This window comes from Amblyomma americanum, chromosome 11 (genome assembly GCF_052857255.1).
Source record: "Amblyomma americanum isolate KBUSLIRL-KWMA chromosome 11, ASM5285725v1, whole genome shotgun sequence".
Classification (NCBI taxonomy): domain Eukaryota; kingdom Metazoa; phylum Arthropoda; class Arachnida; order Ixodida; family Ixodidae; genus Amblyomma; species Amblyomma americanum.
Genome location: NC_135507.1, coordinates 1,380,274 through 1,407,891, shown reverse-complemented (window position 1 = coordinate 1,407,891; position 27,618 = coordinate 1,380,274). Strand labels below are relative to the sequence as shown.

Sequence of the window (27,618 nt, the reverse complement as noted above, 5' to 3'; positions counted from 1 at the left end):
TTAACCGATCCGAGGTGTCTCCTTGGCTCTGCTGGTTTGAGGGTCAAAGTTCGAGGCTTCAGAGATTTTCAGGATTGATAAAGCTTTCGCAGTAAAAAAATGCTCACGTTGATGACTGCTGGGCATCGCTGGGCTGGGCATCATTCGAAGCCCGGGAAGCTCAGAATAAAATTCTACATGAAGAATGCCTGAGGAAATTGGACGATAACAGGTGGGCAGCTAAGGTACTTAAATACCAATACAGAAATAGCGTTGACTCACAATGGCGGAAAAGAACTAGGAAGCCAACCAGTAAGAATGCCAGATATGAGGACTGAGAAAGAAAGAGCATTAAACGACAGGTTAAAAATGCAGAAGGTAAAAATTAGATAAATTCAATGGAAAAGAAGCATAGTGTGAACTATATCGATACTGGAAAAGGCAGATCAGGAAGGAAGTGTTTTATGATAACTCAGGAGGCAGTGCCCTACTCTTTAAAGCTAGATCAGGGTGTCTTAGAAGTTAGAACGTGCAGCTACAAAAAGAAATTTAACGAAGAAGATGACACATGTGCTGTGTGTGGTAAATACGTAGAAACAATAGAACACCTCATACTCAAATGTGATGGTATCCATCCCGATGTCGATGCAGGCACAGTCACTTCCTGAGGCCATAGGGTTTAGAGTCATGTAAATAAATCTAGGGTCATGTAAATAAATCTGCCGTGCAAATTAGCAAAAAGCGACTGGAAGATTGGTGGCTCAAAAGCAGAGGGGTGACAAGGTTAGAAGCGTAGGAACATGTATTTAAAGAAAATCGCGAGTTTTAATAACTTACAGCACAGTTAAAAAAAAAAAAAAAGCTGGGTATGCAACTGCCATCACCCCGTTTCAAAGGGGATGCTCCTACCTTGCATCCATCCATCCATTGATGAAAGCAACGGAAATGGGGCCGCATCCCGAGGGCAAGTTGGTTGGTTGCTTGGCCTCAAATAATGCTATCCTTATTTTTCCAACTGTCCTTATCTAAAAACATGGAGGAACAAAAAAAAAAGAGGAGAGCCGGTTACGTCACTCGTGAAGCCGGCTCCCCCCCTGCACCCCTGCGTCCCCCCTACTTGGCCGCCGTCACAGCATGCTTGCGCATGCGCAGCAGGCATTGTAGCAGACGACGTCGCTGCACCCAGCGTTGCTGCGCCGGCGGCCAAATACTCCCAATAGTCCTTGTGAAAGCGCGTGACTTCCGGAACATTTTCTGCCATGCAGCTCTGATGGTGAGGGTTCTAGTTCACTGTAGCGAGGGCCTCTCCTGAGTTTTCCTTTCTAAAAACGTTGGCTTCAACATCTTGCTTCATCATGAACTAATCACGCACGCAACCTGTACGCATTTCTTTAGTTTGCCTATATTACCTCCCCCCCTATCCTGTCTTCTCACCTCTTTCATTTCATTTTCATTCTACCTGCTATCCTTATTATTACTTTAATAGACCACTACCACTTCGCAAGCTTGTTCGCATGTATGTGGTGCACGTAATTCTAATTTGGCGCATCTAGTTTCTAGGATATGCCTGGTAAATGAATTATTTACTTTCCATAGCTCTAAAGATAAATAAGCACTGTAGCACTGTGCAGACCTCTTTATTTCCTTCTCGTACAGCCGGGCTTCAGGATTGCAATGTCGTCTGCACTACAACACTACGTCTAGAGGTCTAGAGGCACTCGTTGCACTAGTTCCGTGAAGTTTCGCAGCAGTGCCACCAGTGTGCAGCGTCAGTTCTAGTGCAGCTTGGCACTGGCTGCTTCCAAAACGAATGGTCGAGTGAGATGCTTAATTTTGCGTGGAACTTATATGAGTATTTATACACAGCCGCGCCTTGTGCTTCGGGCGTGTTCCCTTTGGAAGGTCCGCGCGATGAGCCCGAAGTAGACACGACTTGGATGTCCGAGGACGAGCTTTACGCGGCGCTACAATTAATGAAGCTTAACCGCAGCCCGGGTACTCACGGACTTCCACCAGCCTTCTATAAGAAATTCTGGCCTCTCCTGAAGCGCCCTTTTGCGAATCTCCTCAACAAGCTGTTGGAGCAATGCGCACTGACGGAGAGCATGAATGAAGGGCTGATTACCTTGCTGTGCAAGGATAGCAGCAAGTCTACCGACTTGAGAGCATGGCGGCCTATAACGCTGTTAAACAGTGATTGTAAGCTGCTAGCCAAGTGCCTCTCTTTGCGGCTAACGCCAGCTCTCTCTACCATCGTCGGGCCGCAGCAAGCTTGCTGTGTCCCAGGGCGTTCGGTAGAGCTGCATGGACTGGCGTTAAAATACTTGCTGACGTGGTTGAAGTCTCGCGATCTGGGAGGCCTATTGCTCTCCCTTGATCAGGAGAAAGCTTTTGATCGCCTCAACCATAACTACTTAATCAAGCAGCTAGAGCATGCACACATTGGCGAAGGCTTCATAAACATGGTGCGAATTCTCTCTGCGGCACCGCGCACAGCAGTGATCGTCCAGGGACGCATCTCTGGGTGGTTTCTGGTTGCACGAGGTGTTAGACAAGGCTGCCCGCGCTCACCGCTTCTGTACGTCATAGCCATTGAACCTCTTCTGCAGCGTCTAGCAGCCGACACGCGCGTTAAACGTACTGTCCCGCCGGTGGGTCTCCCTGCTGTACCTGTGTTCGGATATGCGGACGATATCACCATCGTCGTCCCGGACGCAGCATCAGCAGCGCGCGCACTGGAGATAACCGAGCAATATTGCACGGCAAGTGGGGCGCGGCTTAACAAGCGCAAAAGCGCCGTTATGCTGCTACGTGATGAGAGACGGCCAAACATAGCTGAGGTACCTGTGGTTCACGAGACGCGGATGCTGGGCTTTTTCTTTAACAGGGAGGGGCCTTCGGCGCGTAACTGGGAGCAGGTGGTAGAAAGATTAGAGACAAAAATGGCGGATCTTGGTCGACTGCGGTGCCCGATCACAGTGCAAGCTACAATCATTCAGACCTTGCTGATCGCCATAATAAGCTTCAGTGCCAGCATCCTGGAGATTCCCGCAGGAGTGAAAAAGCTAGCAGAGAAGTTAATAGACGGATTTCTTTGGCAAGGAGCACTCGACAAGATCAGGCGCGCGGTTGTCAAGCAACCTAGACTGAAGGGAGGACTTGGGATTCCTGGCCTGGATGCCCTGGCCAGAGCGCTGCATGTGCAGTAGACGCTCCGTGGTCGAGCGCGACATGCCAGAACACTGTCATCATTCTTTCTATCCATGCAGCTAAGTGCATTCACGCAGCAGCCGCTGCCACACACCGCTGGCCGCGCGGGGACACCGCTCGCATTTTACACCGCCGCGGCCGCAGACATGAACCTGATCTGAGCAAAGTTCACCGAGCCCCCGCTCGAGATTGCTCTCAAGACGATGTTGAGCTTCCCGACTCCTGCGCTTCCCATCCATCTTCATGGGGAGCTGATGACGGCCGAGAGACCAGCGTGAAAATACCTGACAGTGCATTTCCTGGACGCACACCGCGCTTCATTCATGTGGCGCTTCGCGCGAGGAATTCTGCTGATCAAGCGCCGCACCTTTGTTTCGCGGAGCTCCGGGCTCGTAGATGCATGCCCCTACTGTAGAACAGCGGAAACATCGACGCACATTTTCCAGGACTGTGTGATTCCAGAAGCGCTTTTCGAGCATCTTCATGATCTGGTCGGCCTCCCAGGCATCTCGACGATCCGATACTTTAACCCAATGCCCAGCGAGGCACGAAACCAGTTCGCGCTGGCGCTCGCAGAGATCAACTACCAAGTTTGGGTGGCCCGATGCCACGCGGCCTACAGTGGACGCATCCCCAACCTGATGGAAGTCAAGAACAAGATCAGAAAGGAGCTTTGGTTTCACCTCCAGCCAGAAAGAAGGCATCTGGGACACAAGAAGTTCTGCGAAGAATGGGGACGGCCGATGGTTATCTTCGAAGAATTCGGCGCAAGAGTAGCATCAGGTATTAGGAGACGTGCTCGCATCGGGCTTTGATTCGCTGCTGTGGAATGAGTGCGGCGCAAGTGTACTGTCTTCCCCTCGCAATGGCGACGCCCTCGATTGCTAGAGCCCCTTGGCAGGGAAACCGCCTGCAACCCCAAAACAAAACCGCCCTCCCCCTTGTGGTATGGGGGCCCTTGCCTGGGGTTGAGCTTGAGTGATGATGGTTTGTTGAGATCTGTATTCTCAATGGGGGAAGGCACCTATAGCGCTGTCTCCCCGCCCATCTGACAAAAGGCCTGGTCGTCTGCTAGCCTTGGCGTCGCTACCAAATTACAGCCGTCTGCATGCCGCCGTGGCATCAGCGGGCGTGAGAATCCTGAACCACTTGAAAGAATTTTGAAGCAGCAAATCACAATGAAGTGTTGCCATGAAGTAGCCCCAGGAAATCGCAGTTTCATAGAAAAAGAAGTTGAACTTATGCACACTGACGATTTACGATTATGTGCTTGACCGCGAATTCGCCGCAGTGGCTCAGTGGTTAGGGCGCTCGGCTACTGATCCGGAGTTCCCGGGTTCGAACCCGACCGCGGCGGCTGCGTTTTTATGGATGCAAAACGCTAAGGCACCCGTGTGCTGTGCGATGTCAGTGCCATACCTCGGCAAAATCACTAGTGCTCACTCAGGCTCACTCACAAAAGTTTGGTCAGCCTACGAGCTCCCTCAAACTCACACTCAGAGACCTGGGCTCACTCGAACTGATGAGCTCAAACTCATTTATGATAAAAACTCACTTGGGCTCACTCACACTCACCACTCATAGGGGCAAACCACTCATAGCGACTCACGTCTCACTCAGACTCCCGACTCATCTAGGCTTACTCACTCATTTAGACTCATCTGGGCTCACTCATTTCGACTCACGACTCATCTGGGCTCATTCATTCGGGCTCACTCGCCACTTTCAACTCATGACTTAGCCATTCTCTCCTTGACTTACGACTCCTATAAGCTCACTCATTGGACAGATGAATCTGCTTTACGCCCAACGGCCGATGTTACGCGCCTGAAAGAACATTTACATGTGGCAACTATGGCACCTGCGCTTGTATTTTTTTTGTGCGGTTTTGTGCTTTAGAGTTCTCTAACGATTCTGGGCAACCTCTAGAGCATAAACACTGCTTTTGGTGTGTAAATATTTTTGCTTTTATTGTCTTTTATTTGTTTCTACGCCGTGCGACCCTTTCCCCAAAATTAATCCTATTGTCAAGCCTTTAAATCTGCCTACCATATATTACGCCCCCTCTCAAGAGCAGCAAGAGCCTCCCGTAAGGACTTTATAACTGCTACGTTACTGTTATTTACGTTACTACTATTTATACATTTGTTATAAACTAATTTTCCTATTATACAGCTTCTCTCCTCTGCGACCCTTCTTCCTTATTATCCCTTAACGGATCCCATCAGGAGTATATTGTTTAGTCTCATTGTCAGGGTTGCATCCTCTGCCATTTTCTTTCTTATCCGCACTTCATAGACGGGGGGCAAAAATTGCGCCTTCTAGGGTGTGATCAGCCCACCAAACATCTTGGGTCCAAGCTTCACCGATTCACTACGGACACGCAAACGCTTGTGTCGTGGTGTGGCTCGCACACATCTGCAGGTAGGAGAGAGGCGAGGCTCACCTCCGAAAGCAGGCTCCCTAGTTCACAAAAATTATGCGGGCACCTAAGCAATTCTTATGATGCGTAAATGTGAGAACACTGCTTGTCTGAGTTTTTGTCGGGGCTTGGGAGGTGAACGTTGTTTCGCTGCATTAGTCACGTACTTAATCAGCAATGATCTGCTGCCTCCGGTCAAGCTTTGCTGCCCCGCCTGATGGTGTAGACGCAAGCGATTCAGCTGAGGGCCAAATCACCGCCGCGGCGAGTACTTTCCCTTTTGTGTAATCTCTAGCCATGTTTACATGAATACGACGGGGGCACATCGTATTTCCTGGTGTATCTCGCGGAGGCGACACGCCACTGTTTACATGTACATCAAGTCATGCAGGACAGTGGTATCTCGCCAATTCGGCAAAGGGGGTCAGCCGCTTCGATCTTGAGCCAACACCCTCTGGAGAACTTTGCTTGAGCTTGATCTGTTTTGTTATCTGAGTGAGGCAGGAGGAGGGTCGCCTCTAGACCGGTTTCCATTCATTGCAGAAGTCATCTTACCTTTCTTGGAAGGAGAAAGTCGCAATAATGGTGATGACGTTACTCGTGTGCAGCATCTCTGCCACGCATGCCTGCCATGGCTTTCTGGCTACGGTCTGGTTTTCGTACAAGCTAAGTAATGTTCTAGCTTCAAAAGACATGTTTTATTGCAGTCTTCTTCTAGCAGAACTGTCAATCACCCTGTTCCGGGAATGCGTAGCAAGCAAGGCGCCACGGCGCGCTCAGGGTGACATAAGCAGCGACGCCGCCAGCACGCTGCTGCGGTAGGAGGGCACCTCGCGACAATGCTGTGATCTCTTTCACAAGGCGCGGTACATGTGTTGAATATCACTGGACTCCGTAAAGCGATATTCACTGGAAAGCTTTCTGGGCTTCTCTCCTGTGTACTTTCAACGACTTCCCTTTCATACAGCTAAAGAGGCACCTAGCTCCCCACCTTCTTTTCAAACAAGGCTGTGAACATTTCGTGTGTGAACGAGGGTTTTTCATTTGGAGCGCGCTCAATATTCTGTAACTTGTCCATGAGGCAACACAAAAACGACGTTCGCAACTTCACAAGTGAGCACAGTCGGATACCCGAACATTCCAGAGACTCAGACCATAGAATCAACTTTGACAAAAGCATCATCCTCGGGACCATAGGAAATTACCAAAAAGGCTACTTGAACCTTGGCACATTCAAACGATCCCTAACCAGAAGAAAAAAAAAAACCTGCCATCGACCGTCCCGCACCTTTCACATCATCGCTTTCCTTCTTTCTGCCACTTTGCGCCCTACCATGGAAATTTAAAGATATGCCAGTCACTGAGAAATACGAGAAGTGAGCGAATAAATGGTTTGCAAGAAATGCTTGCCCGTGCTTGTCTTCATGTCGTCTTTCTCCATTTGGGTCAGCGTTTGGTCGATTTTGTGCCGCGCTGTAAATGTAAGGATATTTTTTCGTTTCCATTACTACGGTATGGCGTGGAATAATTAAACAAAAAAGAAATCCGCATTTAGTTTCGACAATCGCATGTATGAATTCCTTTCTTCCAGATAAGGTCTAGCCTTCTGACCGTGCGTCCAGTATGTTTTGAGACATTGTATGCATAAAAAAGAAAATTAAAGGTAAAAAATATGGTGCTATGGGTAACAAAACTGGGTAAAGTTCAGACCTAATGACTTGGAAAAAAATGGAAAAAAAAATGCTAACACTGCGATGCGATGAGCTCTTAACTGCAGCTAGCCTGTAGGGAGGCCTGCCTGAGAGGCCTGTAGCTGCCTCTCAAGGGACACAAAGATCTGAGGCCGCTGCATGCGTTTTGCAACTAATTAATAAACTACAAAAGAACTACAGCAAGCGCGTTACAGCCAGACACAGGAATTACATATCAGAAAACAATGGAATTGCTTTGCATCATCATCTGGATTAGAAACTTAAGTATTAAGAGTGCACAGGAAACTCAACCGTACTGACCGCAACGGATAACGATCCGAATGTTACCCAAGACTCAGACTGCGATCAGAACATGAGTCCGGACTCGCGACTAGGACCATGATCTGAATGTTAGCCTGGACTCGCAATGACTCGAATCATGATGTGAATGTGAGCCCAGACTCGTGACTCAGATCACGATCTGAACGTGAGTTGATCAGGACTTGTTCACGACTAACATCATGATCTGAAATGAGCGTGAGTGAGCCCGGGTGAGCACTCATGAGTTCGCCTACCTATGGTCAGTGCACGTTAAATATCCCCAGCTGTAGTCGAAATTATTCCGGAGCCGTCCACTACGGCTCCTCTTTCTTCTTTAACTCCCTCCTTTATCCCTTCCCTTACGGCGCGGTTCAGGTGTCCAACGATATGAGACAGATACTGTGCCATTTCCTTTCCCCAAAAACCAATTATTATTATTATTATTATTATTATTACTTGACCGCGAAGACTTGCTCGCCTCCTCCTTTCGAATATTTCAAGAAATAACTGTCATTTCATTAAGAGACTACTGTCATATCTGCTTAGCCTGTATACGTCAGTGGTGCAGGCAGGGGCTTATTTTTCAATCATTTTAGGTTGCCCCAACCAAATATTTGTCATATCTGCTTCGCTTCTACGACTTCGTGGGCGCCCATGAGCTGCGCTTCCACTAGACTGCAAGCCAGCCAAGAACTCGTGCTGCACTAGGCTGGCACTTTTGCAAAATGAAGTCGTACTGCACTGGCAGAACGAATTCGAAAGTGCTTGCTGCTCTACTTGAACTAATGCAAGAAGTGCAGCCAAATCGAAGAAACCTTAGGCGTTTCTAGCTACCAATGAGAATCTGCACATTTGCCGGCACATTCTACATTCTGACCAATCGCGAGCCTCATCTTGTAGAATGAGCGAAGAAGCTGCAGGTCCGTTCGATTCGGCCTGCCAGTTCACGTACGTCAGTTAAGATAAAGTGCCGTGCTCATGCAGCGCCAGTTCAGCAGTGCAGACCTAGCGTAGCACTTGCGCCGATTAGAAACGAACATAAAAGCGCTGATATCGTGCAAGCCTTCTGCTTTTCCTTTTCTGCGCTCGTTGGACGTTGGTCGCCGCGCTGCTTCGGAAGGTAAAAAATGAACTGCGGCGTACTGCCGTGCAGGCAGCTGTGGACCTTGTCGACTCCGAATTCGATTTGTTCATGGTTGCAATGAAGTTAGTGAGGCTACAAAGGAACAGTGTACCGCGGTACTGCGAGGACGTTGTCAGCAGATATGAATTCGACTTCAAGCGTCTTTCCAGTGTTTCACGGAGCACGTTTGATTCCCTGGTGGGTGGTTTTAAAATATCGCCATTTTTCCCGCACCCAGTGGGAGGCCGTCCGCAAATGAGCCCAGAGAAAACGTGCCTCATAGTTCTGAGTTACTTGCACGCAATGCAACATGTGCTACATACTCTCTAGCAGACCGTTTTGATGTTTCTATGTCGTCTGTGCAAGCATTGAAAGAGCCTTGGACTTTGAACGTCAGCTCGTCCGTCATCACCTGGACGAACCAACACCAATCGCAGGAATAATGAACGTGTTAACTCCATTCACCATCGCATACATGCCGCCGACGTCTGCTGCTGAACTACTGCACGAATGCCTGCCGAGGAAGTGCAGAGCTTATGCAACTAGGCCTGCACCACGTCTGCACCAAGTAGAGACCTGCACATTGGCACTGCTCCGGGGCGCAAGGTCTAGTTCATGCCTTCTGCCGCTAGGGAAGGGCAACTACGGGCAGCGTGGCGCTACAATTCACCTGTTGAGCAAGATGGCGTCGGTTATTTTACTTCAAGGATAGAATAGTTATGTCATTTGTCTACGTTTTGGTTATTCATCCATTGCCTAGCAAAAAGGTCTTAAATTCTCTCGCATGCATGCGCGCAAACAAAATATTCACCGCTAGGACTTGTAATGTAATATTTGCATAGTCTATTACTAGGTTTCAAAATGATAAGACGACAAATGCACAGGGAGGCAGCGAGAGGCGACAAATCATTTGTCGAAAGCATACGGTGATGATCATGACAGGGAAAGGCGTTCACCGAGCGGCACTGTACTACTATTCTACTAGTTAATAATAATAATAATTGGTTTTTTGGGGAAAGGAAATGGCGCAGTATCTGTCTCATATATCGTTGGACACCTGAACCGCGCCGTAAGGGAAGGGATAAGAGAGGGAGTGAAATAAGAAAGGAAGAATTAGGTACCGTAGTGGAGGGCTCCGGAATAATTTCGACCACCTGGGGATCTTTAACGTGCACTGACATCGCACAGCACACGGGCGCCTTAGCGTTTTTCCTCCATAAAAACGCAGCCGCCGCGGTCGGGTTCGAACCCGGGAACTCCGGATCAGTAGTCGAGCGCCCTAACCACTGAGCCACCGCATGGCCACCGCGGCGGGTTTTCTACTAGTTGGCTGGATGGCGCATTCGCGCTTTACGAAGTGGGCGCAAGTGAAGCCACCGGAAGTTTGGAGGCATGTCCCGGAAGTTCGGTGTCGGCTGTGTATTTCAATGCAAAAAGTCGCGTCTTTCGCCCTTCCGTTCTCAGTTTTTCGCGTTGTTTTCATGTAACGTCTACTGAAATATCAAAGGAACAAGCAAGCTCAACGCGAGAAATGTGTGCATTGCTTGGGGAACCCCAAAGAAAACAGGCACGCAAGTCTCACCCCGTCGCGGCAAAGGGGTACGGGCATTAGAGAGAGAGAGAGGGTTTATTGACGGGAAAGGCAGAGAGGCTGGCCCGAAAAATAAATATCTGGCCTGCTACTTTGCACTGGGGAATGGGAAGAGGAGAAAAAAGAGGACCACGATGGGGGACGATGATGATGGGAGGAGGCAGATGAAAAAAAAAAAAACAAGGCACACTTTCTTACGTGCATTAAACACCATGTTCTTATCTGGTTCTTGTCTTCCGAGCGCAAATAGAAGTAGTGGAATGACAATGAGGCTAGGACATCTTAAAACCGAATTTTCGTGTAGCAAAGAAAAGGCTAACGATGGCTTTCGTTAACTTTTTGGCCGTTCAGGGTGCTCAATTGACCTCTTCGGCTGTCATGATCATCATCATCGTCTGCTTTCGACGAATGATTTTTCTTCTCACTGCCTTTTTGTGCATTTGTCCCCTCTTATTATTTTGAAACCTAGTAGTAATGAACAATGCAAATATAACATTTCTTCAAATCCTAGCGGTGAATATTTTGTTTGCGCGCATGCCAGGCATGAGACTTTCTGGCATCTTTGCTAGGTCATGGATGAATGATGAATACTCAGAACATAGACAAATGACCAAACTATCACATCTTTAAAGTAAAATCCTTGAAAAGTAAAGCTGTCGGATTTATTTTCAAGAAATACAGTCGTCATGAATCCCCCACACTGCTTCTGCAAAAAGCCGGCTTCTGCTGCGGCTTAAGTTTCTGTTCCTCCTTTTGAATGATAGCACAAAACTAGAAAAGACTAGATATCTACTTGAGCCTAACACACGCGTCACAAGAACAAAACATAAAAAACAGCTATCCGAATACACATACTGTGGTGATACATTCAAATTTTCATTTTTCCCACATGTGATTCATGAGTGGAATATGTTGCCTCCAGAAATTGTGAACCAGATGTCCCCTGAAGCATTTGTATCAAAGCTAACAAACCATTTTGATAAATATTAACAACAGTGTCACCATGTGCGTTTACGTGTACCTTTGTGTAAAGCGAAAAAGTTCCTTCTCTGCTGTTTCTTTCTTTTTTTTCTTTCGCACTTTTTCATATGTATGTAAACTCGATCCTGTTACGGCCTCAAAGTGAGGCCAAGAGTATGTACTAAATAAATAAATAAATTAGCTGACGCCTTCTTGCTCAACAGGTTAATTGTAGCGCCAAGCCTTCCGTAGGTGCCGTTTTCTAGCGGCAAAAGGCATGAACTAGAAGGTGCGCGCTGGAGCAGTGCCAAATGTGCAGAGCTACGAACGGTGGCGTGCAGAGGGCGCTAGGCTGCACTCGCGAAACGAATGGCAGTAGAACGGACATTGCAAGGAAAAAAAAGCGGGCGGCATTCTGTACTGACGTTATTTTTTTTTGCCGTGGCGTGTTGCGCGGACGCCGCGTTCCTCGGCTTTCGAGAACCGGCGTTGTTCAGAATGTGACTGAGTCAAGTGGACGCATTCCAGAGACACACAACTCGACCCGCCGGCACCAAAGAACATAATTCTCGGGCGGCATCTTGGCGACGGAGTACGCAGCGATGATCGAGTCCAGCGCCTTGAGCACAAGGTAACGTCACTGTCGCCAGCCGCTGTCGTGCGCTCGCAACGTGCACACCATTAATGCGCCACCCACTGCAACGAAACGGATGCAAAGAGCACGTTAGCTGTGTCCAGTTGCGCCGAAGCACGTGTCATTGGCGCATAGCGTGGCGGGTTTTGTCTTCACCGTCAGCGTTCGGAGATAAGCTAGGCGCTAGGCCTAGTCTGCTTTCGAGCGTCCAACACTGCAGCCGCGCAGTGCGCTCTGCACCGGTACAACAGCATGGCCAAAGCTTCCGCGAGCCATGCCGGGTAATAGCGTGTCCCGACTACGTGCTGGCAGCGCCGGTGTTGGGAGCCCTTGAAACTCGGGGGCTCAGTGTTCGGGCTGCGCCGGCCGGCCTCCGTGAGATGCGGTCGAGTGATCTCGAAATGTTTCTGCGTGGTCCGTTCATCCGTAAAACATATGGTAGCTGATGGGAAAACGATTGCCACCCGTTTCCGTACTACGCTTGCCCAAACGTCATTCGGTCGGATGGCGCGTTTGTAGTACGGTTCGACCGCGGTTGCAGCACGAAAACAGGCCGCCGACCTACATCCTTATGTGCACGGGACTCGTATGTCGACGTTACGAGAATCAGCTGTTCGTCGCAGCCGGCACTGTTGTCGTTTGCTCTTTCTTAATTTTGTTTTCCCAACTGGCTGCGCCGAGCGATGCAGGGCGGTGGTTGTTTGCCCACGTGGCTGTCAATAGTCGCCATGTGGTGACCGCATTGTCTGTCTGTCTTAATGTGATCATGTCACGTGAGCACCATCACGAGTGGTGGTGGTTGCTTGTGTGGTGTGGAGGAAATTCCCGGAGCAGAATTTGCTTTCCTTCAAGTCCGAACTGACCCAGCGAAGTGCACGAGAATCACAAAGGGCAGTGTTGACATGTTCAGCTCTTCAAATTGATTCTCTGCATAGCTTGATTTAGGAGTAAATTGGCCATGCGTTAGTTTATGCACTTTTTTTATATACATCACATTCTGAGGTTATGACAACTAATTACAAAACTATGATTGGATACTGAATAGTTTATTTTGCAGTTACGACTTTATGCAGACATTAGCACAGGAACAGTAAGCAGCAGGAGCGGAGTTGTGCACATTGGGTGAGGCAGGTAACATTAGATGTATTCAGTGTTTTAACCAAAATTCATGCCTGGAACTGTCAACTGTTCCTGGGCCTACTGTTGGCCGTCATGAGCAAAGCCGGTGTCTTTCAGGTATTAGCCACAGCACTGATTGCCATTGTTTGTTTCTACTTGAAACACTAACCTTTCATAGCTTCTTCAGCTGTGGATTATTATTGCAAGAGAGGAAAATGTTAAATTTTTCAGATTTCATTGAGCATGCAAAGATTACACAAGAAAACATATCCATTCTCTCAGGTGTTTAGTTATGCATTCAGTTGAGGCCTCATATCTCCACGTCAAGACTCAACGCTGGGTCTCAGTTGTACTGCGTTCAACTCATTCCTGTCGCGAAAACACGTCACTGCACATTTTAGACGCTTTAAAGCACTCGTCCTTGCAAAACAACAAAATGCACACTGACTGAAGCTTTACCACAGCTGCCATTAAGTTGAGAGGTGCCAATTTTGAAAATGTATTGTTTTCATTTCACATGCCTGGTTTGAAATAATTCTACTAAAGATTTTGCACATTTCAGCAGGTTATAGTTTTCCCATATCCCCACATAGTGCCTATGGGACTTGACAGTGTGCAGGATGCATATCACATAAATGTATGTACGGCGCCTGAGAGGGATGGTCAGCTGAAGGTGAGGGCAATACAGAAAAGTTCCAAGGAGCTGAGCAAAGTGGCAGTTGTGCAGTTTGTGGTGAAGAAATTTGTGGTGACCAGTGACATTTGAGAGGATGAGTTCACATGGGGCAGCAAGATGTTGTCTTCTGCAGCAGTTGTAGAGAAACGTTGCAGTATCATGTGAGTTAGGCCTGGCAAGGGGAATTCCTCCTAAACTAAAACTCCGGCATTCTCCTGCTGGGCCTGAACCAGAGATGGACTGGGCATGACTCATGTTGTTGGCTGGGGAGGGACACGTGGGTTGTTTAGCTATCACTGCTTTCTTACCTATGGAGGAGAGTTTTTCACCACAAGAGTTGTGCCATATAATCAGATTCTTTTATTCAGAGGTCTGTCCCAAGGGGCCTTGCAGGTGAAGGCCGAAGGAGTAAGGAGTTTTTTTAGATGCTGCAGTGGCAGTGTTGAAACTAAAGGAAAGAAAAAATCTGACGATATCTGAAGCATTTTATAGGAGGTATTCACTAAAGTCGCGCTACCAGATGGCGCGAGCGTCGCCGTAGCAAACGCGCTATGTTTGCGGTACTTTCACGCCAGCTCATGTAGTGTCACGGTACGCCTTAAGGGCACAGGGTAAGCCCTATACTTCCCATGCATTTTAGGCCATGTTGAGGTACATGTTTCTCACTAACTAATAACAGTAGCCTAATAATACATATATCATTGTTTGCCAAATTTTGTGCTCTTTTTACTGAACTAGAATATTTGAAATGTGTTGAAAATTCGATTTTTAATAAAAATTTTTCTGGTAGTACACAAATCTGGCCTTTCTTTGCGCATTTCAAAATTCATAACAGAATAACTGCTCAGTGAAATTGCTTAATTCTAGTTCAGTAGTTGGCAACACTTATGTAGATGATTGCAAAAAAAAAATCAGCCGTCTGTCTTGAAAGGCATTGGAAATAATGGTACCTTTGTAAGAAAACACACTGTTTTGAGATAATAGAGCGTAAAGAGAAAAAAAGATGTGAAAAACCATTTTTTATTCGCAGAAACGCCTCCATAGTAATTGGTTTAATAGCCCCCTGCTTCGTAGTCACTGTCGACGTCATTTTTTCGCTTTTCGGCTTGTCGTTTTGACTGTCGGGCCTCTTTTGTAAGCTGTCGTGTTGCTCAGTCCGCAAAGTACATGCGCTTATGGTCAGCTTCCCTCAGCCACTTGATGGTGTTGCTCCCTGGGTTCAATCCACACGCCTGCAAAACGTTGGCCCGTGCGATGCTACCATCATTAAATGAAAGAACAGCATCCAGTGTTGCCATCCGTAGGGTCCGAAGCCTAACAAACACATTCTTTGGCGCGCGTTCCCAAACAACATGGTTGAACGACTCATTTGCGTTTTGAGTTCGCCCATGCAGGCACTTCTCTAGGAGCTCAGCCTTCGATAGCTCCCTATAAATGGGTTTGATAGCCTCCAAGACAGATGCAAACAAACTCTCCTTGTGGAAAAATGGCTTGCCCTCTGACTGACTTCTGTTGAAGGCACACCACGTATCAGGTCCCTTTGGGCAAAGTCCATGGCATGGGTCATCGTCTGTGGCCGATAAGTGGAAGAAGGTTGCCCAAACGGCCTTTCGCATTTCATCCAGGTTTCCTACATTTCTTCTGATGGCCAAACCATAGTACGTCTGGAGCTTGTCTATTACTGCATCAGTCAGTCGGCCTCGGCCCGAGAGGCTCTTTCCATCAGAGAGTTTTCCTGCTTTGTTTCCTTTTTTTAGCCTTCGTAACCTTGTGCCCATCCTTTTTTGCACGTGCCCTATGCACTCAACCTTGGATATTTCAACGGAATCACCATATGGCATTTGTGCCTTCACAGCCATAAAAGCCTTGCTGTCACCATCCCCAAGGTATTTGACGTATCGAACGCCGTGAAGCTCCTCACTCCTGCCGAAAATTTTCAGTGCTCCTGCGACTTCCATTCCACCGCTGGTGCCTTGGTAGTTGCTTTGGCACACCTCTCTATGAAGGGGGTCACGGTTTGTACCCTTGATGCTGCACTTTGGACAACGTTTAGACAAAACCTCCACATCCAGCACTTTCCCAGAGTCTACACTGGTCGCAGAGACTATGCCGTTATTGGAAGTATGGCCTCGCTTCTGCCAGCTTCCATCAAGAGCAACTGCGATGTCTTTATCCCCCTCATTCAGCTGCACAGCTTCGTCAGCTGCCCTTTTCATCGACTCCTGAGCAGCAGCTTCGATGTGACCTAGAAGCTCTTGATTGTATTTCGCAAACTTTGTCGGCAGCTTAGGAAGGTTTAGCATAGCACAGAGTATATTTCCTGCAGCCATTCCCTTACCAATGGACCTCAAGGCATACACTAACCTGAGGTTGGCTTCATAGAGGCCAGAAGTAGTTTTCTTCGACGTCTCAAATCGTTGTGCGGCACTACACACTTCACAGTTCAAACTGTAAACGCTTGCAACACCTACCCGTTTTGTCACAGTTTCGATGAGCTCACCACTTCCACCGCACTCTCTGCACACACAAATCTGTGTAATTGCGGCACAAATGCCGTCCATGTCCATTAAGGCATATTGGCTGCTGCTCTGTAGCACATCCTCTTCCTGGAAGCACAGAGAAAATCTTGAAAGCTTCGATGTCGAGGAGCTGGCGCGTTCGGCGTTCGGGATCTCATTCGGTCGTGGACATCCTTCTGCTTTTTCACGATGAGCGTAGCGGTTGCCGTGAAATTCACGCCTGACGAAGGCCTTCTTTGCCCTGGGCATCTCAACTTATCAGCAGCAACCAACACCGGCACAATTTACAATACTGATCGAAAGGGATAGCACTCGGACGCAGCTGCATGAAGGTTGCAGAAACGTGGAAAAAACGTGCAAAGCGTCTCAGGATTGTCTTGGCTAAAAAAGAGGAGCTGTACAATAGTTGCCAGACAATTTTTTATATGTAGCTGATTTTCGACAAGTTTTGAAATCAGGTGGTGGACTTTTTGGTTGAAAAAATTGACGTTAATCCTGAAAGGGGGCGTGGCCGCTCACTACTTGGTTTCGGAAAAAGCGTTTTTCAGCCGTAAATATGGCTTTCTGAGGAAAGTGCGATCATGGAACATGTGTAGAAAGAATTGAACTTCTAAAATTTCAAAAGAAAAAAACGATTTTTTTCTAATTTTACCTTACCCTGTGCCCTTAAGGTACCCGGCCTGAATTGTTAGTGATCCGTAACAACTTTGCACATTGGTAAATGCGTCAACGTCCACTTTTTTTTGTGGAACGCTTATTGTGCATAAAGCTTGCTGTGGAATTCTGTGCCGTAATTTAACCAAGCGTCCTGCAACAACTCGGCAGCAAAACTGGCCGGCTGCATTGCATGCAAGAATGTACACGACTTGCAGCTTGTAATATCAGTTCTTAACTGTCAGCTACACATGCAGGACACATAGTGGATAACACAGCACATGAATAATTACTCATATTTCCCCGCGAACTGCTGAAGCTTCATTGTTTCAGCAGAAAGGCAAATTGCATCATAGCTCCTTTATTTATGCGGCAGAATGGTCGAGCAAATACTGTCATGCACTCGCAGCACGGATGGCAGACGTAGCGAGAATGTTATGCAAGTTTGATTGTAGCAACGTAGTGTTGCTTCGAGTGCACAAGACCAGGAATCTATAGGCCAGTTCGCAGCAATGCGATGTGCAGCAATTCCGCTACATTCAGTAGTAACACGTCACTTTCAGCACCCAGAGATGACAAGTTAAGCTAGCTAAACGAACAGACACGTTTAACTACTCACCTCTCCAAAAACGGCACTTAGGCCATCACCCTCAGCACGGATCTTGGGTTCACCCGCTTGTCAAGCAATAGCACCCTCTCATAGATTTGCATGGTTTAATTCCTTGGCCTGTCGGCAAACCTACGCCGTGCACAAGGCGGGCCTCAATATCGGTGAATTCAACGCACGGCAGCAGTCTTGTAGTACATCGCACACCGCGCCTGTGCCTCCACATTCCTACGGGGTCGACAATTTCGCAAAGTGTAACCTTTTCAGCGTGCCCACTCTTTTCTGCTTCGCGCAGTTCACGGCGCATCTACTCAGTCACACGGTGTTGCGGGTCGGACAGAAATGATCTGCGGCGAGACGCTAAATACACTCGCATTTCACACATCACAAGCAAGGTAAATGCTGCATCTGGCTGTGGCTGCCGCGCTCGCGACCACTAACATGGCGAATGCCACGCTGGTCGCTAGCGCCCCTTGCAGATGACGTCTTGTGAATACCTCTATAAATGGAAGAGGAAATCTTGTGTAGGCATATTTTTCATTTCCTGTCAGAGAGAGAGAGAGCCAAGGCCTATTTCTGGTACAGTCGTGTGAGGTGCTCTCGGCCGCAAAATTTTGCGGGATCTGCGATGTGTGGTGGCGTGAAGCAAAACGGCATTGCTGCTCTATCTGCCATTGCAGAGCGGGGTGTCGAGGCTCACTCACGGTACTGCCACAGCAGGCATGCCGTGAGCCTCGACACCCCGCTCTGCAACGCCAGATGGCGCAGCAATGCCGTTTTGCTTCACGCCACCACACATCGCAGATCCCCCAAAATTTTGCGGCTGAGAGTACATTGTGCAATAACTGTTCAAGCATACACTGAACATGCAAGCAAAACACAGCCTCACGTACAGGCTTTCCTTGCTGTCAGAAATAATGCTTTATTCTACAAAAAGGACAGTTTTGGCTTTCAATCCTATCTTGAAAGTAACATAATGTAGCGGCTACAGTAAGCAGCCCTGGTTTGGTTTGGTAGAAGGCCCTTTTCTCAAGAATTTCGCCCCAGAGAGAGCTTGTACCCAAATGCTGGTGGATACCCAGTGGCACCGGCGATTGAACCATCTGCCTGTCACGAGATGAACGCTCCGGCCGCTATACTGTCAGCGCTGTAGAGTCTGCGGAAGTGGTGCTCCCGCAAAACCATATTACTCCACTACGTATCATTCATTCTCCTCAAAGCCTTGAAGTGCTAGCATTGGGATTTGCAGTTGTGAAGCTGTGAGGTGCTCGGTGTTAGCAACCTTTGCTACAACTTTCACAGACTGAGAACTACTCTTTAAGCGCAGATGGAGAAAGAGCAAATAGCTGTACCAGCCACATATCGTTCTGCTACATGTCATTCTTCTCAATGTCTCGATGAGTCGCAGGACAAATATGTGGGAATATGCAAAACAAAGTGGAAGAGGTTGCCAGTCATCATACTTGAGATTTGTCGCAACGAAATATACCGTCTTCACTTTGGTAGGGTGGCGAACTACTTTTTGGGAGCTGCACGAAGAGGTGTGGTAGCTTTGGCAGTGTGGCTACTATGTATGTAACAGAATATAGGCCACTGCTATGGCCACTGCCTTCTAGACACTTTAGTTGGGTACAACTTAAGAATGCAGCGGCTTTTTCCCGTCAAAGGACGCCCTTCCAGCCTATCAGATTCTCGTGAAAGGGCATAAGTCGTCTCCCTCCCCCACCACAGTGGCTCAGTGCTTAGGGCGCTTATCTACTGATCTGCGAGACCAGGGTTCGGACACGGTTGCAGCGGCCGTGTTTCGATGGAGGCGAGGGCGTCCTTGTGTTTTGCGATGCCAGTGTACGTTAAAGATCCCCAGGTGGTCAAAATTATTCCGTAGCCCTCCATTGCACACCTCTTTCGTATTTCACTCCTCCCTTCCTATACGGTGTGGTTCCAGTGTTGACCAAGATGTGACAATTATTTTGCCATTTTCTTTCCTAAACTAAATAAACAATTATCAATTTTTCCCCTCTCTCCTTGGTTGGGGATTGACCCCTTTGCACCATTGTTCCTGCATTGTCATGCTAGCAGGATCATGAGAATCAGCCGGCTGCCTTCTAAAGTTGTATCCAACTATAGGCAAGTGTACAGTTGGTGTTAAAGTTGCCACTTTTCTGTGTGGAAAAAATTTTCCGGGCCTTTACCTGTGGGGCAATGCCAATTTCATAGATGGATGAGGTTTTGTTCACTTCACTTATTTGTGCCTCTCCTCTCATTTAAAAATTAAAAAAAAAATCTTTTGTCTTCTCAACTTGACTCCATGCACAATGAGGCTAGTCCTAACAAAGTTGATGGCATTTTGTGATTAACATTGCACTCAGCCTGAGCATGCTTGCATTCTCACAAGTGTCGATTGTTTCAGCCCGTGGAACGCGGACATCTGGAAAGATGACAGTGCTCTATTCATGGGGTTCGAAGAACTGCTGGACACAGGAGAGTGGTAAGATAGAATATTCCAGTTCTCCAAAGTATATGTATCACAAAGTGTGCAGCCTACATCAGTGACTACGCACCTTTGATGCACCATTCTCTGCATGCATTTGTAGAATGGGGTTGGCTTCTGGTGACACCAGTGGTGCGTTTCATTGGTAACATGCATTAGTGCGTCATGCATTTCCGCCGCCGCGGTGGCTTAGTGGTTATAGTTACAGCGCTTGGCTGCTGACCCGAAAAACGTGGGTCTGATCCCGGCCGTGGTGATCTAATTTTGATGGAGATGAAATTCTAGAGGCCCGTGTACTGTGCATGTTTACCCCATCTGGTCTAAAATACCGGACATCTCCACTGCGGTGTCCTTCATAGCCTAAGTTGCTTTGGATTTACCCATGAACCATTGTATCAATATAATATTTTCACTTCTTTCACTTACCGTAAATAAATGTTACAGCCAGCACTGCAGTAACTTTACCAACTAACTCCACAAGAGAATTTTTCTGATGAGGGGGTGGGGGGGGGTGCATGACACAAAGGGTCGATTTTTGTTTTTACAGCAACTAAAATAGCGGAAGCATGTTATGCCCCTTTGGTTTTGAGCATGAGTGATTTTCTCTCTGCAGCAGCCTTCTGCTACGTGGTGACTTGGTTGACAACAATGAATGGTCTCCTCCGGAGCGGCCGCCAAGCACTGTTAGTCCGGGACCACTGGACGCTGACTTTGGCTGGAGTGAGCTGGAAGATTTCATGAAGAAGGACACCAGCACCAATTGTGAGCATGCTGCTTGTTGCAGCTTGTGGTCTTTCCAATATTATTCAGCTTCAAAATGCTTGGCACACAGTGCAGATTTGCTGATATGGAGCTACCATCAGTACCGTTGATACATTCTTAAAAAGGGTGGGGTTATGATCTGGCAAAATGTATGATCCAGATAGCCTGATTTTCAAAAATGTAACTGCTGAGTGCACACAGAATTCAGTCTGTGTTTGCAGTGTCACATCCGATCTTCTGATTGGAATGATGGAAGTAGCCGGGATCTCTCATCAGATGCTCCTCGTCCTTGTGTACTGCAATGTGGGGAACAGCTAATTACATTCTTACTATGCTCCTCAGATGCTTCTCCCTCATTGCCTGCCCCTAGGCAGCTGCATTTCACCTTTTCCTGTAGCATCCCCGCTGGAATGGCCCGCTTGTATGTTAGTGCAGTTTTAATGCTTCTCTTTACATGCATGCAATGTAGACAAGCTACCTCAGGGGGATACTCAGTTCCGCTCTTCATGTTGCAGCCCACTTGTATGTTGCACATCTGCGTTTGGTTGCTAAATGTATTACACTACCAGAATTTTGTTGTATTCTCCGTCGTGCCCTGCCATCGTGCCTCCGTCGTGCACGAGCTGCGCTGTAAACTCGGTGCCCCTATCGGTGATGACAGAGGACGGGACGGGGTGCCATGTCGTAAAACAATGTGGTGTATGAAGAAGCGCGCGATTTCAGAGGATGTACTGCGTGGCACCGCCTGGGTTTCCGCATAGCGCTTCAAATAGTCAGTCGCAACTATAATCCACTTATTGCCAAGAAAATGACACAGGGAATGGGCCCAGAAGATCATTGCCGACTTGGTCAAAAGGTGTGCAAGGTGGCGCAATTGGTTGGAGCAAATCTGTGGGCTTGAGCGCTGGTGACTTACGACGCTGGCACTCACGGCAACCTCTGATGTAGTGGTGGATGGTCTTTGCAAGTTTAGGCCAATAATAAATAGCCCTGACTCACTCGAGCGAGCGTGCGTGCAAATGCCAAATGGCCAGAGGTGGGCTCATCATGACACGCCGAAAGGATGTCGTCGCGGAGGTCTGATGGCACGACTAGGAGGTAGGGCCAGTCACCGTTGCTGTAGTTTTTCTTGAACAGTGCGCCATTGTGAATGCAAAAAGGGGACAAGTGGCGGGAAAAGTGTCGAGGTATGTTGGAAGCATGGCCCTCCAGGTGATCCCTGACAGACAGCAGGTCAGCGTCAGCATGCTGCTTTGCCACCAAGTCCGAACTGCTGATCACACCTAGGAAACGATTGTCATCCTCTGCGCTGTCATCAGCTTGCTCGACAGGTGCGCGTGAGAGCGTGTCGGCGTCTTCGTGTTTACATGTCCGGACATATAGGCAATTGTGTAATCAAATTCTTGAAGGCGAAGGCTCCAGCGTGCTAGGCGGCCTGATGCGTCCCGGAGATTGGTAAGCCAGCACAATGAATGGTGGTCGGTGACCACTTTAAAATGACGGCCATAGATATAAGGCCGAAATTTCATCGTGGCCCAGACGACAGCGAGGCACTCCTTTTCCGAGGTGGAGTAGCTGATTTCGGTGCGCGAGAGTGTGCGACTCGCATACGCGATCACACGTTCCACGCCGCCTTGATGTTGAACGAGGATTGCACCAAGCCCGATGTTGCTAGCGTCGGTGTGTATCTCGGTAGCAGCCGTTGGCGCAGCTCTGTGAAAGCAGCCTGTTTCTCGGCAGTCCAGACGAACGGTGTATCGTCATGTGTTAAACGGGTGAGGGGTTCAGCGGTCTTGGAGAAGTCGGTGATAAAACGGCGTTAGTAGGCACATGAACCCAAGAAGCGCTTCAGCGTTTTCTTTGTAGTAGGACAGGGAAACTTGGCTACAGCGGCAGTTTTCTCGGGATCGGGTAGTATGCTATCGGTGCTTACAACATGGCCGCGATACTTGAGCTCTTTGTAGCCAGAGTGGCATTTCTCGGGTTTAAGTGTCAAGTCAGCCAACCGCAGGGCATCCAACACGGTCCCAGCGTTCAAGGTGTTGGTCGGAGGTTTCTGAGAACACCACCACGTCATCGAGGTAAACTAAACAGGTTTGCCATTTGAGGCCAGCCAGGACAGTATCCATCATGCGCTGAAATGTCGCTGGCGCAGAGCAAAGGCCGAAGGGCAACACCTTAAATTCATATAGGCCGTCGGATGTGATGAAGGCCGTTTTTTCGTTGTCACGTTCATCAACCTCAATCTTCCAATATCCGGTCTTTTGGTCGATCGACGAAAAATAATTGGCGTGGCGAAGTCTGTCGAGCGAGTCGTCAATGCGGGCCAGCAGGTAGTCTTCCTTTTTCGTTATGGCGTCCAGCTTACAGTAATTCACGCAAAAAGCGCAGTGTCCCATCCTTCTTTACAAGCACGACGGGCGACGACCACGGGCTCTTAGAGGGATGAATAATGTCGTCTGTAAGCATCTCCTTCACCTGCGTTTGGATAGCGTCGCGTTCCTTTGGGGAAATGTGGTACGGCTGCGGTCGTATGGGGCGAGCGTCATCGGAAGTGATGATCCGATGCTTCGTGATTGTCGTTTGCCGCACTTTCGAGGAGGATGCGAAGCACGTTTTGTACTGGAGCAGTAGGGTGTGGAGGTCACGCAGTTGAGTCGATGAGAGCCCGGAGCTAATATCGATGCGATCCAGGGACGTGTCCGGTCGGTCCATGGCCTCGGACGCAAAGCACTCAGTAACATCGGCCAATTGGTCGGCCCACACGACGGCAGTAGCTCGGAAAAGGTGACGAGGTTCACTCGTAAAATTAGTAATCAGGAGTTCCAACCGACCGTTACGGAGGTGGACAACACTTCGGCCCGCGCAAATGTCGTGTCAGCAGCAAGGAAAGGTTGCCCTCGGCGACTGCAGGTCCATCATGTAGCCCATCATCGCATTCGGCGCTTGCAAAAACACTGGAGTGCGCCAGGATCAAGACATTTTCAGTGGAAATACAAAGGGCGGAGCTGCGTTGCCAAACGGCGGAGATGTCGTCGGCTTCAGCTGTCGAAAACGTAACGGTTCTGTGCCGCAGGTCAATAACAGCACCATTCTCACGGAGAAAATCTACGTCCAAAATCAGGTCACGAGAACAGTCGCGGAGCACCAGGCAGCTAGCTAACTATGAACGTCGAGTCGCTGATCTGGACCCTAGCCGTGCACTGTGCAAGGGGAGTAATGATATGGCCCCCCGCCGTCCGGATCTGCACACCAGAGCAAGGAGTTGTAACTTTCTTTAGAAGCGCTGCCAATTTGCCACTGATAGTTCAAAACTCTGCTCCTGTGTCCACCTACGCGCTCATGCTGTGACCATCGAGAAGCATGGGTATGTCGAGGGAGAAGCGGTCCTTTAGTTCAGCTGCTGTTGTCGACGTCGTCAAAGCCCTATCATCGGCTGTCTGCGTCGTCTGCATCGTCAGGGGGTCTTTACAGCGACGATATCCAGCGACCACGCCCCCGGAGGTCGCTGTCCTCAGTTTTCCCGGCGAGGGCTGGGTGAGCGGTCCGCCGTCGCTCGCGAGGAGTTCTGCACATTCGGTGAAAACGATGGACGGCGAGGGGACGGTGATCGGGACTGACGGCGCACCATGGACCACTGAGGTTGCTGGGTCAGGTACTCTTCAATCTCACGGGGCCGTTGGCCAAATTGGGGCCTTGGCACATCAGAGGAAAAACCCTGCAGGCCAAGGTCCCGATATGGGCACCGGGGGATTAGGTGACCGGGCTTCCCACAGTGGAAGCACAAACGCCGGTGGTCAGGGCCATGCCAGACGTCCGCTGTGCGCAGGGATTCTCGATCACTCGGGATGCGGTGCTGCCCTGGCTGCACGAGGGTAGCAGGACGTCGTGATGGTTGGGAAAAACTGCCGCTGGATTTGTGGCAGGGCGTCGCAGCGCGTCAGCGTAGGTCGGGCGGCAGTAGTCTGTCTGGTTGGGCAGTGGAAATGCCGGTGGATTTGGGGTAGGGCGTCGCAGAGCTTCAGCGTATGTCGGGCGGCAGTAGTATTATCTGGGTAGGCTGTGGTTCGGCGTGTAGTAATGGAGGCCCGATAGCTTGCTGCACCTCTTTGCGGATAACGCTCATAAGGGAGCTGGCCGCTGGCTGCGACATACCACAAATCTTCTCTAGCTCCTCACGGACAACAGCGCTGATCATGTCGCGGGGAAAGTCGGTATTGCTGTTAAAAATCGGGAGGGACTTCGGGAGGTTGTGGGTTCAACTCCCACTGCCGCCGGTTACCCACCGGTCATGCTTTAATGGGAACAAGCCATTCCCGGGCCTGGTGCTCTGCTTTCTAGGGTGCATGGCTTGGGAAAGGAGCTCTCGCCTTCAGATCCCAACACCATGTGAGCCCTGAAGGGGTGGCCAGTCGTCGTGGGGCTGGAGGGTTGGTGTTCGCTCACAACCAATCCCACCCCTTCATGTGACCGCAGCCGTGTCCTCGTGGTAGAGTACCCGCCTCGGCTTCGGGAGGTGGTGGGTTCGACTCCCGCTGCCGGCCGGTTATCCACCGGTTTCCTCAAAATGGGTACAAGTTATTCCCCGGCCTGGTGCTCGGCTTCTCAGGGTGCATGGCTTGGGAAAGGAGCCCGCGCCTTCAAATCCCAACACTGTGTGAGGCTGTGTTCAAGGCACTCAAGGGCCAGCGAGGACTGGCCGGTTGTATGCGGTGGAACGCTGCCGGAGGACCTGCTCCATCGTGACTGCCTCCGCTAGAAACTCGGCAGCAGTGCTGAAGGGGCTGCTCACGAGGCTGGCGAAAAGCTGTTCTTTAACACCGCGCATTAGGTGGCGCAGCTCTTTGGCTTCCGATATGGCTGGGTCAGCCCGTCGGAAGAGCCGCGTCATGTCTTCGACGTATATGGTAACCGTTTCGTTGGGCATTTGCATATGGGACTGCAAGGCTCGTTCAGCTCGCTCCCGACGATCAGCGCTGATATACGCGGCGAGCAGTTGACGTCGGAACTCAAGCCATGATGAAAGAGTGTCCTCATGGTTTTCATACCACGTACGAGCACCATCCTCCAAGCTGAAGAAAATGTTCCTCAGCTTGGTGGCGTCATCCCATTGGTTAAATGCGGCGACACGTTCAAACTGGAGGAGCCAATCTTCCACTTCCTCCAGTTCAGTCCCGTGAAAGGACTTTGGTAGCCGTGGGTTCTGGAGGGTGTAGTACGTGGCCCCTTGCATGACCGGTTGAGGGGTAGGCGCCGAGCGAGGGTCGAATGGCCTGAGCACAGGAGGCAGTCGGCCAGGCGGCGAGGTTGTCTCCAATAGCCGATGCTCAGGGGGCAGTCCAAGATTTCGGCTGCTGACCCAGTGCACTGGTGTGTCGACAGGGAGAAGTCTGGGGTCCTCGGTGTTCGGAGGGGTTTGCGACATATTCCAGAGCGACTTACCCAGCGCACTCCACCACAAAATGTCACAAATGGGTTGCAGAATCAAAAAGACTAGGCACAGGCCGCAAGCAGTCAAGCAGTGACCCAGCTGCAAAGAGCACGCGCGTCTCACTTCTTTGTGCTCAAGGGGCCACCCGGGGACACGTGGTGGCAATATACAAATGCGTGTCAGCTGACATGATAAGGCACGTCGTGCCTAGCACCATCTAGGTTAGATAAACAGAACTGCTGAATACCACATTATCCCCCCCCCCCCACCTCAAAAAGAGTCGCTTAATAACTAACAACCGGAAAGCACAATAAACACTCATTGTCTTTGATAGTCTTTAAACTACAATGGTGGTCTTCTTTGCCTTGTCCGAATTGGTGTCCGAGCGGATGGCGGCTGAGGTGGGTCATAACTTTCCTGCTGTGGTTCGCCAAGTGGTGTTACTGCTTCAGGCGAACAACTTTTCGCAACTGCAGGTGGTGTGACTGGTCGGGGGCAGGATACCAGCAGATTCCGATTCCATGTGCGGCCATCATTAAGTTTGTAGATGTCTTGACCACAGTGGTGAACGGACTTGAGTAGCTCAAAGCCCCTTTAGACATGCGGCCTGGCAACTTGACTCGCACTGGTTGACCTGTTGTTAATGGAGAATGCTTTGCAGCTCGTCGGCGGTCAATGTACATCTTACTCGCTGGTTGCTTTTGTGCTACTCTGCTGCGGATGGACTTATCGCTGCCTGCGGGTCTTGGGAAAAACTGTTTACCTGGTGCTCCTACAAGATCAAGTTTTGTTCTGGCATGATGGCCATGAAGAAGGACGGAAAGCTTCACTCCTGTGGTGTTATGCGGTGTGAAACGGTAGACTCCAAGGTATTCAGTGATAGCTTCCTTCAAAGGGCGACGTTCTTGTGTGCAGACTTGAACACACTTTTTGAGTACCCGATTAAACCTCTATACCTGCCCATTAGCTTGCGGCCGGTAGACTGCCAAATACGTATGGGCGATGCCATATTCCTTGAGAAAACTGTCAGACTCATAGGCTGTAAACTAAGCACCATGTTCACTCACAATCTTGTCTGGATGTCATTCCCTGCTGAAGATACTTCGCAGAAAGGAGATGACTGTTGCAGTAGTCACTTTCGCTGAGAAACAAACCTCAGGCCACTTGCTGTAGTAATTGATGGCCGTAATGGCAAAACGGCAATCTGCAGGCACACTGGAAAAAGGGCCCACATTATCGATTCCTAGCTTTTGCCATTGTGCAGGTGGGAATGCAACTGGCTGCAGAGGTGGTGTGATGGGTTTTGCAGACTTGTAAACAGATTGGCATACCCTGCAAGATGCAATCAATTGCTCTACTTGCTTGCACATAGCAGGCTACAGTATTGCTCACATAGTCGCTGCTTTGTCCTTGTTATTCCCGGATGGG

At 49.3% G+C, this 27,618-nt stretch overlaps 1 protein-coding gene across 3 annotated transcripts in view; it reads left to right on the top strand.

The window, feature by feature from the left end:
* Positions 1-11,636: 11,636 nt before the first annotated feature.
* LOC144110047 (uncharacterized) overlaps positions 11,637-27,618 on the top strand; it is a 48,771-nt gene continuing 32,789 nt past the window's right edge. The window contains exons 1-3 of one of the 3 annotated variants that reach the window (XM_077642853.1): positions 11,637-11,928; positions 19,917-19,994; positions 20,611-20,759. In XM_077642853.1, the coding sequence (XP_077498979.1) occupies positions 11,900-11,928; positions 19,917-19,994; positions 20,611-20,759 (256 nt within the window). In that variant the 5' untranslated portion in view covers positions 11,637-11,899. The remainder of the gene's footprint in view (positions 11,929-19,916; positions 19,995-20,610; positions 20,760-27,618) is intronic. The other 2 variants (XM_077642852.1, XM_077642854.1) reach the window with 2 other exon arrangements.